We start from the raw sequence: 17420 nt of genomic DNA, 5'->3' as shown, positions 1-17420 counted from the left end.
TGAGGAGAGAGGGGGGTAAAAATGAGTTTAAATATGAATGAGCAAGGTATAGCAAATAAAGAATTTTTCTAACTGTAAAGTGTGACCAACCCAAAAGATCTTGCCTTTTAAGTACAAACTGCTCAGTTATTACTCTTCTAGAAGAAAACCCTCATTGAATAGGAACAGATAATTTATTCAGAACAACAAATGTAAAATTAGAACACTTTATTATAAACACTTGTTATAAACTGATTTTGTATCAAGCCTTTGAAACTTTTAAAACTATATGTAATCTAAGCTTATTATTTAATGTATTTCAATTTACACTTTTCAATCTAGAAAATACAAGAGGTTCAGCAAAACAAAACGTGTTTAGAGGGAATCTAAATTGCTTTGAGAAAATTAATGAACATTAAAATACCCCATCCCAAACTAAAAGCAACCCAATCAAGAAATAGATTCTGCAAAGCCAGTTGATTCTCCAATTTAAAATACATGACTTCTCAAGGGAAAAATACTTTTATCAGCAGAGCGATTTGATGAATAAAAGCAAAGCCACTCTCATTAAGTTACATTATATATAAGAAAAATGTAATAATGCTTTTAGAAAATGAGGGAAAGTAATTTCTATGTTGGAGATCAAGCATACTAAATACGTTCTGCTCACTTGGCCTTTGTTAGAAGTTAAAGTACCTGTTTACATGAGAAAAGGGCTATGAACATGAACATTGTAAAACCAAGCTCCTCAATGATTTTTTTCAGTTTAACCTCAGGAGAATCAACTCAAAAGCTTCAAAATCCAAGGATAGACTGGTCCCAAAGCATTTCCTCCTCGGTTCTTTCTTTACCTTGTTCCCTTTTCTCTTTTCTATGCTTACGATCCTCTTTCTTGGAGGCTACATCTCGTCTTTTTTTCTCCTTGTGATTCTTAAGCTTTTCTGTACTGATCCTGACTGTTTCCACCTCTGTTTTGTTTTTCTGGATGCTCTTGTGTTTGTCTAAGTCTATTTCCTCACAGACTTTTTCCCTCTTATGCTTGGACTGCTTCTCCTCTGATTTTTCTCTTTCTTCTGAAGGCCTTTTTCTCTTGTGATGCGTCCGTTTATGGCTGGCTTTATGGGCACTGGTACTGTTTTCTGAGAGGTGCTTGTAAACTCTGGAGTCTACACTGTATGTACTATAATTATACTCTTGCTGACTAAGGTTCGGGGGGACTGGTTTTTCTGAGAAATAACCCCTGGTGAATTGGCAGTAGCTCAGGGAGTCTAGTCTTAGCTGGCTGTCATGAGCCGGTAGCCACCGAGGTAACTGGTTTTCCACAGACTGTGAAATACTGCATGATGTTGGGTAGTTCTGGATGGTATCAGAAGGGAATCTTTGATCAAACATTCTATACCTGGGTCTAAAATCAACCTCTTCTTTGTACCTACAGGTTTCCCAATAGTCCTGTCTCATCTGTCTGAAACAAGTCTTTGGTTCTAGGCCTCTGGCTTTCTGCACTTTGATATAATCTTCAAGTTCATCTTGAAAAGAGTCATATGTCTTCTTTGAATGCTTCATTAGGTTGACAAGGGAATTCTCTGTAGAGAAGATAAAAGAAAATTCTTTATAATAGATTATCTTATTCTGGATATATCTTTTGCTCTTATAGAGAGCTTCAAAACAAAAAGAAACAGAAGTCCAAACAAATTAAATCCTAATTCAGCATAATGGTTAAATGTCATAAAATTTTATGTCAAAAAGGAACATTAGGATAGTCAAATATCTCCCAGGCTACTCACAAGGAACTTTATCCTTCTCAGAAGAGAGATAGAGGGCAGAAAGGAGCTGACATTTAAGATTTTGTTGTATGGCTACATCCATGGTGGGTGTCCTGATCTAAATGTTCATATGTTTTCTAAAGTTATGATGAATTAGTTTCTTGTATCTTGTTTTCTTAAATTCTTGTATATTGTTTTTTAAGAGAAGTAATGGAAACATGAAGTAATTCAATCTTTAAACTCTTCAGTTAATCCAAATAAAATTAAATAACACACTCACCTGACTAGAGTACCTCAGGACTTAAAAATGTAGGATGTTTATAAAAGGGTTTGGGAATGCTGGAAATTAGAAATTCAGCTATGAGATAAAACTCTTAGGTATAGGGCATGAGGGAAAATGAGAACAGAGTTCTGTCTCTTCTATATAGGGCTTAGATTTCATTCCGCTACTTCTGATTGGTGAAAAAAGCATTCTAGAATGCCTTCTGGTTTGTCCTCTATTAAACTGCTGGTGGGAGGGTTAACGGAAGAAATGGAGGTGAAAGCTGGGGGGGGGGGGGGTAGAACTGATATAAAGTTTCAGAAAAAATTTAGAGTACATATGCTAGTTTTTTGTTTGCTTGTTGATTTGCTTTTAGGGGGAAGTGTGGGGGAGGAACAGTACTATTCTTGCTTCTTTTCCTTTACCCTACCTAAAATCCTACATAAGTACAAATACAGCAGAAAATGTACTTACTATGAAATGATAATGTCCTAAGTATTTCTGGTGATACATTTTAATTCCAAAGATTAGGAGGTAGCATAACCCATGCAGAATTGAACATTTCAGTCTCATGGGGTTTTCCCTTTAAAAGAAAAATAAGCCTAACACAGCACTCTAGAGTCACTAATGATCAGCTATCTTATCTAGAAATTTGAGATTAAAAAGACAGTCTACATGAAATCTCATTTGGTGAGTCAGAAAATTTAGCTACTATTCTATTCCACTGAAATAGTGTAAAAATTAGGAATAGAATAAAATAATGTAACAAATATTTGATTAATATGTAGAAAGGATTTGAACAGACTCTTCAGAAAAGTATACAAATGGCCAATAAACACATGAAAAGATATCATTAGTCATCAATCAATGTCAAAACCATAATGAGATACCACCATGCACTTACTAGAATGACTAAAATGAAAAAGAGTGACAATACCAGTGTTGGTGAGGATGCAGAACGATTAGAATTTTCATACATTGTTGGTCGGGATATAAAATGGTACAACCACTTGGAAATAACTTTGGCAGTTTGAGGAAGTTAAACATACATCTACCATAGGGGCTGGTTATTCTACTTCTAGATATTTATCCAAAATAAAAGAAAACATATGTCCATACAAAGACTTATACATGAATGTTCATAGCAGTTTGATTTGTAATAGCCCAAGAAAGGAAAACACCCAAATGGTGATCAACAGGTGAATGAATAAATCAAATAAATAGTGGCATATTCATACAATGGAATACTATCAGTGACAAAATTGAAATTATTGATACACTCAACATAGATAAATCTCAAATAATTATGCTGAGTTAAAGATGTCTGTAAACAGTACATAATTATTTGGTACCATTTACACAAAACTCTAGAAAGTGCAAATTAATCTGTAGTAAAAGTGATTGCTTTGGGATGAGGTAGGAAGAGTTGGGAGGAAGCAATTATAAAGGACTTTTTTTTGGGTAAGGATGTATTTACTACCTTGATTGTGTTGGTAATTTTATGAGCATATACATCTGTCAAAAACCAGATGTGGCGGGTGTGGCTCAATGGATCTGTGCATTGAGTGCAGGCCTGTAAACTGAAAAGCTGTAGGTTCGATTTGCAGTCAGGGCACATGCCTGGGTTGCAGGCCGGGTCCCCATTTGGGGGCACATGGGAAGCAATCTATCAGTGTTTGTTTTGCTTTCTTTCTTCCTCTCTTCCCCTCTCTAGAAGAAAATATTTAAACCCCCCCATCAAACTGTATACTTTAAATATGTACAGTTTGTTTAAAATTATATTTTGATTATGCTATTACAGTTGTCCTGATTTTGTCCCTTTGCCCCTATCTCCACCCAGCACCCCCCACTCCCAGACAATCCCCCATCACTGTTCGTGTCCATAGGTGTAAGTTCTTTGGCTACTCCATCTCCCATGCTGCACTTTACATCCCCAAGGCTATTCTGTATCTGTATCTATTTGTACTTTTTAATCCCCTCACATCTTCACCCATTCCCTGACAACCTTCTCCCATCTGGTATCCATCAAAACACTCTCTATATCCATGGTTCTCTCCGTTCTCCTTGTTTGCTTAGTTTTTTTAGATTCAGTTGTTGATAGTTTTGCATTTTTGCCATTTTATTGTTTATAATTTTGACTTTTTTCTTAAATAAGTCCCTTTAACATTTCATATAATAATGGTTTGGTGATGATGAACTCTTTTAGTTTTGTTTTTTTAAAGATTTTATTTATTTATTTATTTATAGAGAGGGGAAGGGAAGGAAGGAGAGAAACATCAATGTGTTGTTGCTTCTCAAGCACCCCCCATTGGGGACCTGGTCTGAAACCCAGGCACATGCCCTCACTGGGAACCAAACCAGCAACCCTTCAGTTCACAGGCCAGCACTCAATCCACTGAGCCACACCAGTCAGAGCTCCTTTAATTTTTTGTCTGGGAAGCTCTTCATCTGCCTTTCAATGATAAATTATATCTTTGCTGGGTTAGAGCAATCTTGGCTTCTTCCACTCTACTGTTGTTCCTTGTAAATTGTTTTTTATGTCAATTAGTGTATCCTTCATTTGTGACTGGATCTTTTTTATGCTGTCAAGAGTTTTTTGAACTCTGCATCTGACTGATTGCTTATCTCCCTTTTGTGTAGCTCTTTTTCTGGAGTTTTGATATGTTCATTTGGGCCATGTTTCTTTGTCTCCTCATTTTGGCAGCCCCCTGTGTTTATTCCCATGTATTAGATAGAGCTGTTTTGACTCCTTGTCTTGGTAGTGTGGCCTAATGTGTTAGGGGTCTTATAGGGTCCAGTGGCACAGTCTCCCCTGTCACCCAAGCTGGGTACTGGAGGTACAGCCTTTTTGTGGGCTGAGCATACCCTCCTCTTTGTGGTTGAGCCTTTGTTGCTGCTGACAGATCAATGGAAGGGATTTACCCAGGCCAGTCAGCTACAAAGATTGGCTGCGAGCACTGACCACCACCCTCTGCCCTCTGTAGAGGATCACCTGTGCAGGGGCAGGGTGGTGATGCTCTGACGTGGTCTGTAGCTGTCCACTGGGTACGCTGGCCCTGGGGTTTCCCTGGTGGTGCTGGCCAAGGTCAGCCCCAGAATGTGTTTTGCCTGGAGCACCCTGCCTGAGCTATAAAGCAATCTGAGATGGCTGCTGCTTGTGCTGGGCTTGGAGATTCCCAGGGGAAGACTAGCTGTGACTCTAGGCTGGCTGCTATTGGTACTGTGCCTGGGGCTCACTGAGGCCAGCTGTTGCTTGTTTGAGAGGATTACCAAGTTGTGAAGCAGGAGCCAAGACCAGCTATTTATATGGAAAAGCAGCTTGGGTGGGCCCATAAATTGGGTGGGGTAGAGTTTCTGGGGATCTCCAAGGTGGGTCAGTGTTAACCAAGTTGATGGAGTCTCAGATATGACACCAGTTTACTGGCTCTGTGGAGGGACGGTTTAAAAAAGGGACAATGGCCTCTGCATGCTTTGATGCCAGACACTTTGGTTTCTCCCTGTATACCACCGGTGCCTTTTAAGCTGCTACCCAGGTGCTGGAGTTCAGAGGGAGTGTCTGAGTAGATGAGTCCATGTGTGGATTCTTTAAGAACTGCTTGGGGCTCCAACAGTATCTTCCACTGACTCAATTCCAGATGGTTTTTGCAGTGAGGAGTTGTGGGGACTTATCTTCCTGGCACCGGAACCCTGGGCTGGGTTGCCTGGTGTGGGGCTGGGACTCCTTGCTCCCAAGATATCCCTCCAGAATTTTTATCCACCATGCGTGAGTGAGGGACCAGCCCGTTCTGCACCTGTGTCCGTCCTACCAGTCTAGATGGATGTGGTTTCTTTAATTCTGTAGTGCCAGACTCCCATTCAATTTGATTTCTGATGGTTCTGAGTGATGGTTGTTTTATATTTTAGTTGTAATTTTGATGTGGTTGTGCAAAGGTGAGCCACATCTGCCTATGTCGCCATTTTGACTGGAAGTGCACAGTTTACTGTATGTCAACTGTACTTGAATAAAACTTTTTAGAAAGTCACTAACAAGATTAAAAAGATGTTGATAATCGTTGAAAGTGAATGATGGCTGCATGAGAGTTCATACTACTCTTTTCTACTTTTCATGTTTGAAAAATTTTAATAAGGGGAGGGTGGGGGTAAAGAGATTGAACAAAAAGGAAAAAGGACTCATGGACACAGACAACTATGTGGTTATTGTGGCGAGGGGACAGGGAGGGGAGTATAAGGGGACTAAATGGTAATGGAAAAATACAATAAAAAATAAAACTAGAACAAAATTTTACACATAATACAATATACAGACGGTGTATTACAGAATTGTACACCTGAAACCTATATAATTATATTAACCAATGTCACCTCAATAAATTCAATAAAAAATAAGGAGGGGAAAAAAAGATTTTTCTTTACACTCACTAGGATGGCTAATCAAAATGACAGATAATCAAAATGACAGAATATCAAAATGACAAATGATATTAAGTGTAAGGATGTGGAAAAATTGGAAACTTCATTCATTGTTCGTGGGAATGTATAAAGTTGCAGCTACACTGATAAACAGTTTGGGAGCTCCTCAAAATGTTAAACATAAAAGTTACATATGACCCAGCAATTTCATTTAGGTATATACCCAAGAGAACTGAAAACCTATGTCCACATAAAAACTTGTATACAAATGTTCACAGCAGCATTATTCATAATTGCTAAAAAACAGGAACAACTCAATGTCCTTCAACTATGAACGGATAGAATGTGGTCTATTCATACAGTGGAACATTACGCAGCAATAAAAAGGAATGAAGTACTGATACACAGTACAACATGTATGAACTTTGAAGACATGCTAAGTAAAAGAAACCAGTTCCAAAAAACCACAGATGGTACAGAGATCAATAAAGAGGTGAATGGAACCTTACCCTTATCAGGCTGAGAACTTGGTGGAGAAATCTGATCATATTCACCCATTAATTGCTTCAGTTTCCTAGCATAAATTTTCCCCAAATAGTGAGACTGTGCAACAACTGGGGAGCTAAAAGACATGATACAAAGGTTACAAAATTTATTTTTTTCCTGTACTCCACTCCCAGTCACCTGAAAACAACCACAATCTTGTTATAAAGATTAAATCATTCAAAGTTTAAAATTATATCAACAGATCAATTGTCTGAAAATTCACAAAATCCACCTTCCATTTCTTACCAGTTTGCTTTATGTAAATCTGATAGTGAAGCTCACTTTTTGAGATGTATTTTACCCTGGAAAAATTAATATTTTAGAACAAAGCAACCCCAAATTTACACCTCGTCATGTTTAATGTATCTAGTCTGAACAGTTTAAAAATAGCATTTTACTTGCTTTCAAATCAAAATATCAGCTTCAGTGGAAATCATCCTATGATTTAGAAGGCCTTAATTTTCAACCTACTGTATAATGCGAAATCCTTTGTGATTCAAACTATTTACTACTCCACATATGTCTTTTACAAAGACTACCTGTAAAAAGTTCTTTGTTCCTTCACGTGGTATCTATGAATACAATATATGAAGTTAAGATAGAAGTTCATATTAAATAAGGTATATTTTTATGTCCTGCTGGTGTGGTTCAGTGGATTGGGTGCTGGCCTGTGAACTACAGGGACGCCAGTTCAATTCCCAGTCAGGGCACATGCCTGGGTTGTGGACCAGGTCCCCAGTTGGGGGCGTGCGAGAGGCAACCACACCTTGCTGTTTCTCTCCCTCTCTTTCCCTTCCCCTCTACCTAAAAATAAATAAATAAAATCTTTAAGAAAATAAACTTTAAGGTATATTTTAATCTTCAACTAGATATCATTTCATAAACCACCTCAAATTTTAATTTCCTCAGTGCTTGGAAGACCATACTACTAGTTTTTTGCTCATTCAAGTTTTAGTAGGAAAACATTTAGTAAGACTATACTATTAAATATGGTAATATATTTTTACTTAGTTCAGGAAATACTATTCTGAAGGAGAAGTTACTAGGACACCAGCAGGAGTCTGGACTTCATGGAAATTATCTGGGGTACTAGTATGGAAAGGCAGGGCTAAGAAATCGAGCCTTGGAATTTCGTTTTTTATAAATGACCACCTCAAGAAATGTATCAATTTTAAGATAGTCACTAATTCTAGTTATATCACTAATGTCATCTGAGAATCCCATGGAGGAACCACAATCAATCATTACCTGTAGTGGGCAACTGTCCTCCACAGTTGGCACAAACATGACAAGTAAGGCTCACTAAACAAGGATTAGACAAACCACTCAAAGCTACCATCATAGTCACATAACTTCTAGAACACTTGCTGAAAAGTGTTTCTCACCACAGTAAAGAATCTGTGTCAAAATTACTATATTTACACTTGAGATCTATAATACTACCTAAAGTTCCTAGCAGTTGAAATTTTAGAGGTTTACTAATTTATAAACACAATGCCAATCATAGAACATCAAAAATACTTTCTATGCAACCATTTAAATAAATGAGTGGGAACCACACAGAGCACTGCCCATGATATATTAAAGGTGTATAGATGTAGAACTATATCTACCTACATACCTACCTACTGATCTAAAGTCTAGTTTTAGTATAAAAACTCAGTGATACAGAACCAAAATTTAAATATATGCATATATATTGACTGTAAGGAAGAAGTTAAAGGAGCTGGACTGTAATCCATTCACTCCCTTTCCCGGGAGGAGGACTAGGGAAGAAGGCAGGTGACCTTTGGACCTCGAGTAAAGGGCATAATGATATTTGCTAGGAGGAAGGGAACTTATTGCTGAAATATTCTTAGCATGGTGTCCCTGGCTAAAGATTACCTACAGTGGGTATATCCAGGATCTCTGAGGCAAAATTCCCTGAAAAATGTCACATAAGCTAGTAACTCTCTGGGGTATAAAATGCTGATTCATAATTTAAACACTTCCACTGTGTGAGGTGACTTTCACTTAGAAAGCTCACCTATTATTCTGGATCAGAGATACATGATCAATGTGGGGCAATATGGTCTAAGAAGCCATCTTTCATGTACTAGACATCACTCTGTTTTATCAGAGCCTCTTGATTGCTTGTATCCTTTAAGTCAGGGTCCCCAACTCCTGGGCCATGGACCTCTATGGGTCCATAGCCTGTTAGGAACTGGGCTAAACAACAAGAAGTGAGATTGAATGTGATGCACTTGAATCATCCCAAAACCATCACCACCCCAGTCCCCCGCCCACCCCCCAAACCCCTACCTGTGGAAAAATTGTCTTCCAGAAAACCGGTCCTTGGTGCCAAAAAGATTGGAGACACCACTGTTTTAAGTAATTAGTAAATCTTGATACTAGGTAATACTACTGATTCTTGTGAGTCTGATTTGATGGTCTCATCTTGTGTGTTAGCTCAATACCCACAGGAAAAACATGAAAAGATATGCACTAAACTTAATGGGGTATGGGAAGTGGGGTTAGAAAAGGAGTAGGGGAGGACATTTCACATTTTGTTCTCTGCACATTTGTATTGTTTTAATTTTTGTAAAGAACATATATAACTTTGTAATTAAAAACTCCATAAAAATTTGAAGGTTCTACAGGAAATCTTCAAACTAAGCTTAATGTTCAGTACCTGTGTATAGATTAAAAGATCTGCTAAAAAATATTATGTTCAAGAATTGTAAATCAGAAACATTTTAGAAAGGACGTAATGAATATTTGAAAATATGTTATATATAGTATCTTTCAAAATTATTTTTAGTTGCTTTAAAGTATATAATGTAAATTACATTTGACTCTTAAATCAGGGAATGTAAAAAGTTTACAAAGACTTTCATAACTTCCCTTGATTCAGAATCAATATATACAATATGACCAGGATGATGTGATATTGGTTTTTCAATTAAAATCAGTTTTTAATTTAATTATTTTTATTTTTTATTTTAGAGAGGGAGGAAGGGATGAGGAAACAATGTGAGAAACATTGTTAGGCTGCTGCCTTCCACATGCAACCCGACTGGGGATCGAACCTGCAACCCATGCATGTGACTTGAACCGGTGACCTTTTGGTTTGTGGGATGATGCCCAACCGATTTTTAAGCCACATCGCTGGGCCTTAAAAACTCTTAAATAAGACCAGGTAAATACTGTAACAACTAAAACAGTACAGATGGAAAATTTACTGAAGACTAGACATTAAGAAGCTCAAGACAGCCTAAAATAGAACAATGATCCTCTCCATTCAACCCTTAATACCAGATTGCCCATTTCTGAAAATCAATGTTCTAAGCTGTGTGGACAGAAAAAAAGGGGTTCTATGGAAAGTAACCTCACAGGGTGATCTAAACATAAATTCCTAATGGGGCACATCATGGTGTGCAGTCATGCTCCAGGCACATAACTTCTTAATAAAAGGTTTATCTTTGCCATAAGCAAGCCCTGTCCATTGTTTCTATGCATCTAGGTCAGCAATTTTCAACAGGTGTGCCAAAAGAATTTTTAAAACATGCAGTACCTGACTATTTAGTCAGGGCACTGACCTCTTTTCCCTTAGACTGTCAAATTAAAAATAACAGCCAATACCATAGCCATCTAGTATGAATGTCCTGTCTTGAACCATAAATATATAGGTCTTGTAATAGATATGTTATTGGTCATGTTGCATAATAAGATTGTGTCTGATTAATTGTTGGTACCAGAAATCCTTATATACAACTATAGGTACCTGATTTTTTAAAAAAGGTAGGTAATTACTATTATTATTTTTTGTATATCAATCAATATTATACCTATTTTTTTGGTCAGATTGGCAAACAATATATTTCTTGGTGGGTAGCATAATGTTGGTAATTAGTTTATCTGTGCCATGAGATGAAAAAGGTTGAAAATCACTGATGCAGATCAACACATAGTTGCAATAACCATCCTCAAGAGAGCACATAATCTTGTTAATTATGCTGTAATTCAATTCCTGCTTTGCTTCCCCCCACCTCCACATAATTTTCCTTAGTTCCCTCCTTAATTTCTTGTTTTTATAAAGATTTTATTTATTTTTCAGAGAGGGGAAAGGAGGAAGAAAGATAGGAAGAGAGAAACATCTATGTGTGAGAGAAACATCAATTGGTTGCTTCTCGCTTGTCCCTGACTGGGGACCCGCAATGCAATCAAACCAGTAACCTTTTGGTTTGCAGGCAGGTGCTCAATCCACTGAGCTACACCAGCCAGGGCCCCCTTCTTAATTTCAAATGCATAAAAGAAACTGCAGAACTGCTCTTTTCTAGAGTATCTGAGATCTTGCTCTCTGGCATGTGCTGTCAGTTTGGTTCAAATAAACTGAGAAACATTCTCTACAGATTTGGATGTTTTCTTATATTGACAGATGATACTGAAGACACTTGGCGTCACCTTTAACCGCTTCACTCACCAAGCTTTACTTTGTCTTTATCTCTATTAAATAGTATCGTATTCCTGAGCTCAAAATCTCAGCCATATTTTTCCCTATTAAGCTCTGACTCATGTCAAGAGTCTAGCTTCATGTTTTTTAAGTCTATTTCTTGCTCTAGCTGAGTGGCTCAGTTAGTTGGAGGGTCATCCTACGCACAAAAAAGTTGTGGGGTCAGCGAGCTTAAGGTAGGCAACCTATTGCTGTTTCTCTCTCACATTGATGTATTTTCCTCTCTCTAAAAAAAATCAATGAACATAACCTTGGGTGAGGATTTAAAAATATAACTTAATTAAAAAGAAATCTCTCTCTTCATTTTTCAATTCCTGTAACACCACTTAGTTCAAGTTCTCCATGCCTTTGAGCTTTATTAAATGTTATCACTATTAATTAGTTTGTCTTCAAGGTATCATGGTGGTGTGGGACAGAACAGGAAAAAAGATGATTATTATTGACTACTGTATGCCAAACAAGAGATAATTCTTTCCATCTTGTACCTCTGCAAGGTAACTGGAATTTCCTATATTTTGAAGATTAAGACATCAGGATTCAAAGAAAATAGCTTGCCATGTGTGTTAAATGATAGGGATAGATCTTAAACTTTGGTTTATCTTGACTCTTTCCATTATATATACATGGCTGTTTCACATATCAGGAATTACAAATAAGAGAACAAGACAATTCGTAATATCAAAGAATTTACAATTTTGTAAAAATGATATGCAAAGAACTATAATGCAGGACAAAAATGTCCGTAAGACATAGGAAGGTTCCTCTTGCTGAGGGATTTGGGAAAGGCTTTGTGGAGAATGGACTTGGACTGACCCTGAGGAGATGGATAAAATTTAAAGAAACCATGAGTAAAGAAAAGGTATTCTGGAGGACAGAAGGACATTAGAAAAGGCTTATCTGCTTTAGCTAAAATATAATATGCATGAAGATAGTGAAAGACTGCTGTACAGGTAGAATGGGGCCCGATCCTATTAGGTTTCACTTGGGCACTTGAATTTAATTTTGCAGTCAATAGGGGAACAAAGGAGACTCAAAATGGGGATAATGGTAAGGAGGGCGTTGCAGGCAAGAGATTATTGGGCTGAACCATAATTGTGGTAGTGAGAACAGAAAAGGGAAGAATTTGAGACATTCTACAGGTTAAATCAAAGGAATTTTTGATAGCTGGTGACAGAGAAGGTAGAAGAGTGGAGAAGCGTAATTCTAAGGCTTTCATCCCAGTGAATTCAGAATAACAGAGGAAGAAAAGTTATTATTGCTTTTGTAATTATTCCCCAGAAGAATGGAAGCAGGGAGTACAGAAGCATAGCATTCAAAAAGATGAGTCTGATTTTGAAATAAACTCGATTTATCAATATTGTTAACATCTGTCCTTCCTTTTCCTGTGTTCCATTCCTCCATGTGTTCAATTCCTCTATGTTTAAGTGTTTAAATAGCTTGCAGGTGTTCTATATACCCTGGAATTCCTTACAAATTAACATAGTTGGGCATTTGAACTAACTGTATATGTACCAAACTTCTGTGAACATGGTGGGTGATAGGAGCCATTAGAAGAAAAAGAGAAGGCATACTAGTAAATTCTGAGTGTTGCAGAAATCTTTCCTCAGAATATTTTGATGCTACCGCTTTTTTTTTTTATAGTACTCTGCATAGTTTTATTTACTCATTACAAAGATTGTAGCATTCTACAGTTTGAAGAACAGTGATTATTGTGGACACTATTTTCATTACCATTTCATTTAACTTCGCTTGCTTTTTTTTTTTTTAGATCTCACATTTAGATTTCTTTGATCTTTGTAATTGCTATAATCCTGAAAGAATCTTCTAACAGAGAATGTGTGGTTTTTTTTAATCCTCACCCGAGGACATTTTTTCATTGCTTTCAGAGAGAGAGGGAGACACAAAAGCATCTAGGCAAGAGAGAGAAGCATCGATTGGTTGCCTTCCGTATGTGCCTGGACTGGGGATTGAACGCTCAACCTAAGAATGGAACCTGCAATCTTTTGGTTACTTGCTTGTTCATGTACTCTTAATGAGCAATTATTTAAGGCTTTTATAAATATCTAAACTAAAAATAAATTTAGTCTCACTAGTGTTTTAAGCAGTATATCAAATATTTATCATTTGTTAAGTAACAGTTACCAGTTACTGAAATAAATTATATTTTTTCAAATCCTTGTGAAGAGTCTCAATCCTATGTCAACAGAGGTTTCACTACTCTCTAAATGTCATTGGATGGCCATTCTAGGTCAAAGTTTCATGTTTTATGAATTGCCATTCTAGTATACAGCCAATACGTGGAATGATTATCAACACAAAACTGTAAATCAGCCCACAATTTTAAAGTTGTCCAGGACCTCAGAATTTGGTTAAGTGCAGAGTTCCTCAACCTCAATACTTCTGACATTCTGGGTAGAAGAATCCTGGTGTGTGCGCGCGCGTGTGTGTCTATCCTGTGCATTTTAGGATGTTCACAGCATCTCTGGCCTATACCAAACAGACGCCAGCAGACCCTGCTCTCACTGTGCCCTTCCTTGACAGGAGGTGAAAAACCAAAAATGTCTCTAGAGGTTGCCAAATGTCCTCAGGGGTCGGGGTTGGGGGCAAACTTACCCCTAGTTGAAAATTACTCAATTGGGTTAATCCAGTTACACACTCCTCCCCACCCCCCCAACCCTTTTGACAAAATTCAAAGAGAAGTTTGAGACTTTGAAAGTTTAAGAAAAGTTTGGGACTTAGGGTCATAGAGCTAGTGGAGACCAGAACTAGAACCTATTACTAATCAAGATTCCTATTCCAGTATTCTCATTATACCACCCAGAAGTGGCAAAAATTGTGTGAACTGACATCATGAAGTCTTTAGTAATTTTGTACACATTCAATCATCACAAAAATCCCAGAAAGTGCCAAGTCAGGCAAAAAGCTTCCCCGAGAAACTGTTTGCAAATCTTCCTGTGATCTGGTTATGACAGCTAAATACAACTATAGTCTTGACACCTAAACTGCTCAGGCTTACTTGTTGGTGAGAGGCAGGATGTTTGTTAGAAAACAAAAAACCCAGATTTTGCTTTTTTATCTCAGAAAATGATACTAACACAGGCTGACTTAAGACACTAAATCTAGTCTTCCAAATTACCCTCACTGACTTAATGGAACTTCATCTAGTTGCAATGAATTTCTAATTTCCACTTTTAGTGAATGAAATTTATATAAAGTGCTTACAAAATGTTTTAAGAAATTTGTATTTTATTACTTTGCTATTCCTCCAAAGTGAAAGGTGTAAAAGATTATGGAAAAACACACAGAATTAGACCCATGAAAGAATTTTTACCCATGGAAGAGGGTAAAAACAAAATTGTTTTTATGAGCTGCTTCTATTTATTGGTGTCCCTCCAGAAGAAAGGAATTATTTTAAGATATTCTGGCTTCCAGCATCTTTCACTCTGGAGACAAAAAGCAACATAAGGCAGTGCAGTAAATACTCTAAGTTAATTATTAAAATGAAGCTGGCGAAATGTTTTACTGAGATCTTCTGCAGTGGGATCAAACTCCATCTAAAATCATTTGCAAACTGCCTTATATCCTCATCTCAATTTGGAAAAAGTGGGCTGTTTGCAGATATAATCTTACAAGAATTTAAAAATCTCTTAGATTGAAACGATCAAGAAATAGCTTTTTGTGTTAGGGGAAATGTGTTGGTGAGAACTGTAAAACTTTTGGCAGGGTCCCTCCTTCCAAAGCCCTCCGTAAAGAAACTTGACCAAATTTTAACCATGGCCTCTAGCAGCCTAAGGATGAAATCCCTGCGATGACCTTTTGAGCCCGTTAGGGTAAGCTCAGGGCTGTCCAAAGAAATTTACGGTTTGTTCCAGCCAACACCTGACGATAGGTTTCTTATCTCTTTTTAGGAGTACTTACTAAAAAGGGCCTTCAATTATGAATCCTTCCTCTGACCCTGGAAGATGTACGGTTTCTCCTGTAGCTCAGGGTTGTTTTTCCTGAGGACCCGAGAGTCATTCCTTTGAACTGCAACCACCCGGGAGTACAGGCCCCAGTCCCCCAGTCACGGTAGGAGGAAGGCATCCTCGTTTCCCAATGCCAGCAAGCACACACAGCTAGCCGCATTCGCACTGACGAACCCTTTGTCACTGTCGCTTCCCTGAGTGTGCTTGAACCCCACTCGGCCCCCATCCCTTCCTTTTCCCTTTCACACGCCCAGTCACGTCTGCGCAAACGGAAAGGAGCTCGGCGCTTTCCCCCGTCAGTCGCTGAATAAAATGTTTTCACCGCTCTAATGTCCGGCTTTGCTTTATTTGACATTGGTAGGTGCACACTACAGCTCTTAAGCTTTAGGTAGGCCTGTAATCTTAGAAGCTTGTTTTAACAGGGTGTTATCCTCAAAAAGCCAAGGAAACCTCTCCAAAGTGATCCCTCAAAAACCTCAGGCCCTTTCCCTCTCCCAGATGCTACTTCCTACTCTCCCCAAATTCCTAACTACACTTCTCCCTAATTATCCTACTGTGAAGTTTCTATTTTCCCGGGGTTGGATTCCACCCAACGGAGGTGTGCTCCCTTCCACGTCTCGGGCCGCTCATCTCCTTCTCTCTGTCCCCTCAATCTTGAGTTTCCTCACCAATGCCCCTTCCTCCCTGACACTCCAGATCGAGCGGCCTCTGCCTGGCCGCCTCTTTCCCACTCACACCTCGGCTTCCTCAGCACGCTGAGGCGTCCCTTTTGCCTCCACACTCCACTTGGGGGCCCAGGCACCCCTTTCGGGGGCGGCGGGTGACGAGGACAGCGAAGGAAGTCCGGCCACGACCGGGTCGGCCATTTTGCACACTCGGGGCGCGGCAGGCGGGCTAGATGCGCAGGGCCTTCTACTCGGCCGCGGGGTGGAGGGGCTGAAGGCGGGGCCGCCCCCGCCGCCGGGGCGGGAACTCACCTTCTTTGAGGCAAGGGCGGGCGTCTACAACTACTGTCCCCCTCCCCGCCAACGCCGCCGGCCGGGGGATAGGCCGAGGTGGAGATGGCGGAGAGGCAAGGACAACCGCTGCCGCCACCGCCGCCTCCGCCGCTGAGCAGGCGGGGTGTGAGGAGGAGGCGGAGACCGGGACTCCTGAGGGGAAGTCGCCGCCACCACCGGCGGCTGAGTGGCCGGCGCTAGCGCCATGACGGAAAGGCGGCCTAATGCGCGTGCGCTGGTCGCCGCCCCCGAAAGCTGCCTTAGCTCCGCCTTCCTTCTTGCTCCGCCCCTTCGCCCGCCATTGCCGGGGCTCCCCTCGAATCTGGCTCTCCTCTCTCTTTCCCTAGCTCACTCCCCGCCCACCTATTGGAGGGAAGGAAAAGCACGTGGGGGCCTTTCACCTTTCTGAGAGTGAATCTGAAGCCAACTAAGAAAAAAGAGAAGTATGAAATCTACAGATTTTACCTCCACAGCATCTGAAAAATACTTTGTCTTCTGCTTTATCTTTCTTTCCTTTGGTAGAACTTTTAGTACACAGAGTAGATTAAACAAAATTCTTGGGCATGATAACGCTGTCATCATTGGTCCATAAATGACCTCCCTTTCTGCTCTGGACCTCCCGGTCCTTCCTCCTCTCCCTCTTTCTCTTCCTCTCTGTTAAATAATGTGTATATATCCATGTATGCACATATACACACAAATCTCATCATCTTATTCTCTACCGCCCCCCAAAATCACTACCCTGGTTTGTAGTCATCATTTCCTTATGTATATATATACATATACATGTATCTTTAAAAAGTTTAGATTGTTTTTGAATTAAATAAGATTTATATCTTCCCCTATGCGGTTCTGGGACTTGCTTCACTCAACATTTTGAGGTTCATTCCATCTGTAGTATATGAGTGTTATTCGTTTCATTTCTCTACAATATTCTGCTCATTTTCTTGTTTAGAGGCCTGTCTGCTGGTGCACTGTGCAACTTACTCTTACGTATCGTTTCCT

The 17420-nt window shown here is 39.2% G+C and overlaps 1 protein-coding gene across 3 annotated transcripts; it reads right to left on the bottom strand.

The window, feature by feature from the left end:
• Positions 1–252: 252 nt before the first annotated feature.
• Positions 253–16625, bottom strand: KRCC1 (lysine rich coiled-coil 1). 3 transcript variants are annotated; one of them, XM_054575570.1, is made up of 3 exons: positions 16395–16625; positions 6924–7036; positions 254–1562 (listed from the first exon to the last, which is right to left on the bottom strand). In XM_054575570.1, the coding sequence occupies exons 2-3, from the start codon at positions 6970–6972 to the stop codon at positions 775–777; spliced, it is 837 nt and encodes a 278-aa protein (XP_054431545.1). In that variant the 5' UTR covers positions 6973–7036; positions 16395–16625; the 3' UTR covers positions 254–774. The 3 variants fall into 3 exon arrangements, with proteins under 3 accessions (XP_054431547.1, XP_054431545.1, XP_054431548.1); XM_054575573.1 differs by lacking the exon at positions 16395–16625 and adding an exon at positions 16155–16371; XM_054575572.1 differs by lacking the exon at positions 6924–7036 and having other exon boundaries at positions 253–1562.
• Between the last annotated feature and the right edge of the window lie 795 nt (positions 16626–17420).

Source organism: Pteronotus mesoamericanus, unplaced genomic scaffold (genome assembly GCF_021234165.1).
Source record: "Pteronotus mesoamericanus isolate MK-2021 breed Mesoamerican mustached bat unplaced genomic scaffold, CSHL_Meso_final contig_311, whole genome shotgun sequence".
In the NCBI taxonomy this organism is placed as follows: domain Eukaryota; kingdom Metazoa; phylum Chordata; class Mammalia; order Chiroptera; family Mormoopidae; genus Pteronotus; species Pteronotus mesoamericanus.
The sequence above is the reverse complement of the archived record's forward strand: the minus strand, read 5'-3'. Positions and strand labels throughout refer to the sequence as shown.

Bases quoted from the DNA above. Each gene is read 5' to 3' on its own strand.
- KRCC1 (XM_054575570.1), bottom strand. From the start codon at position 6,972: ATGGGTGAATATGATCAGATTTCTCCACCAAGTTCTCAGCCTGATAAG. The intron at 1,563-6,923 runs GTAAGGTTCCAT...TCTTCTCTACAG, and splicing joins AAGTTCTCAGCCTGATAAGG to AGAATTCCCTTGTCAACCTA.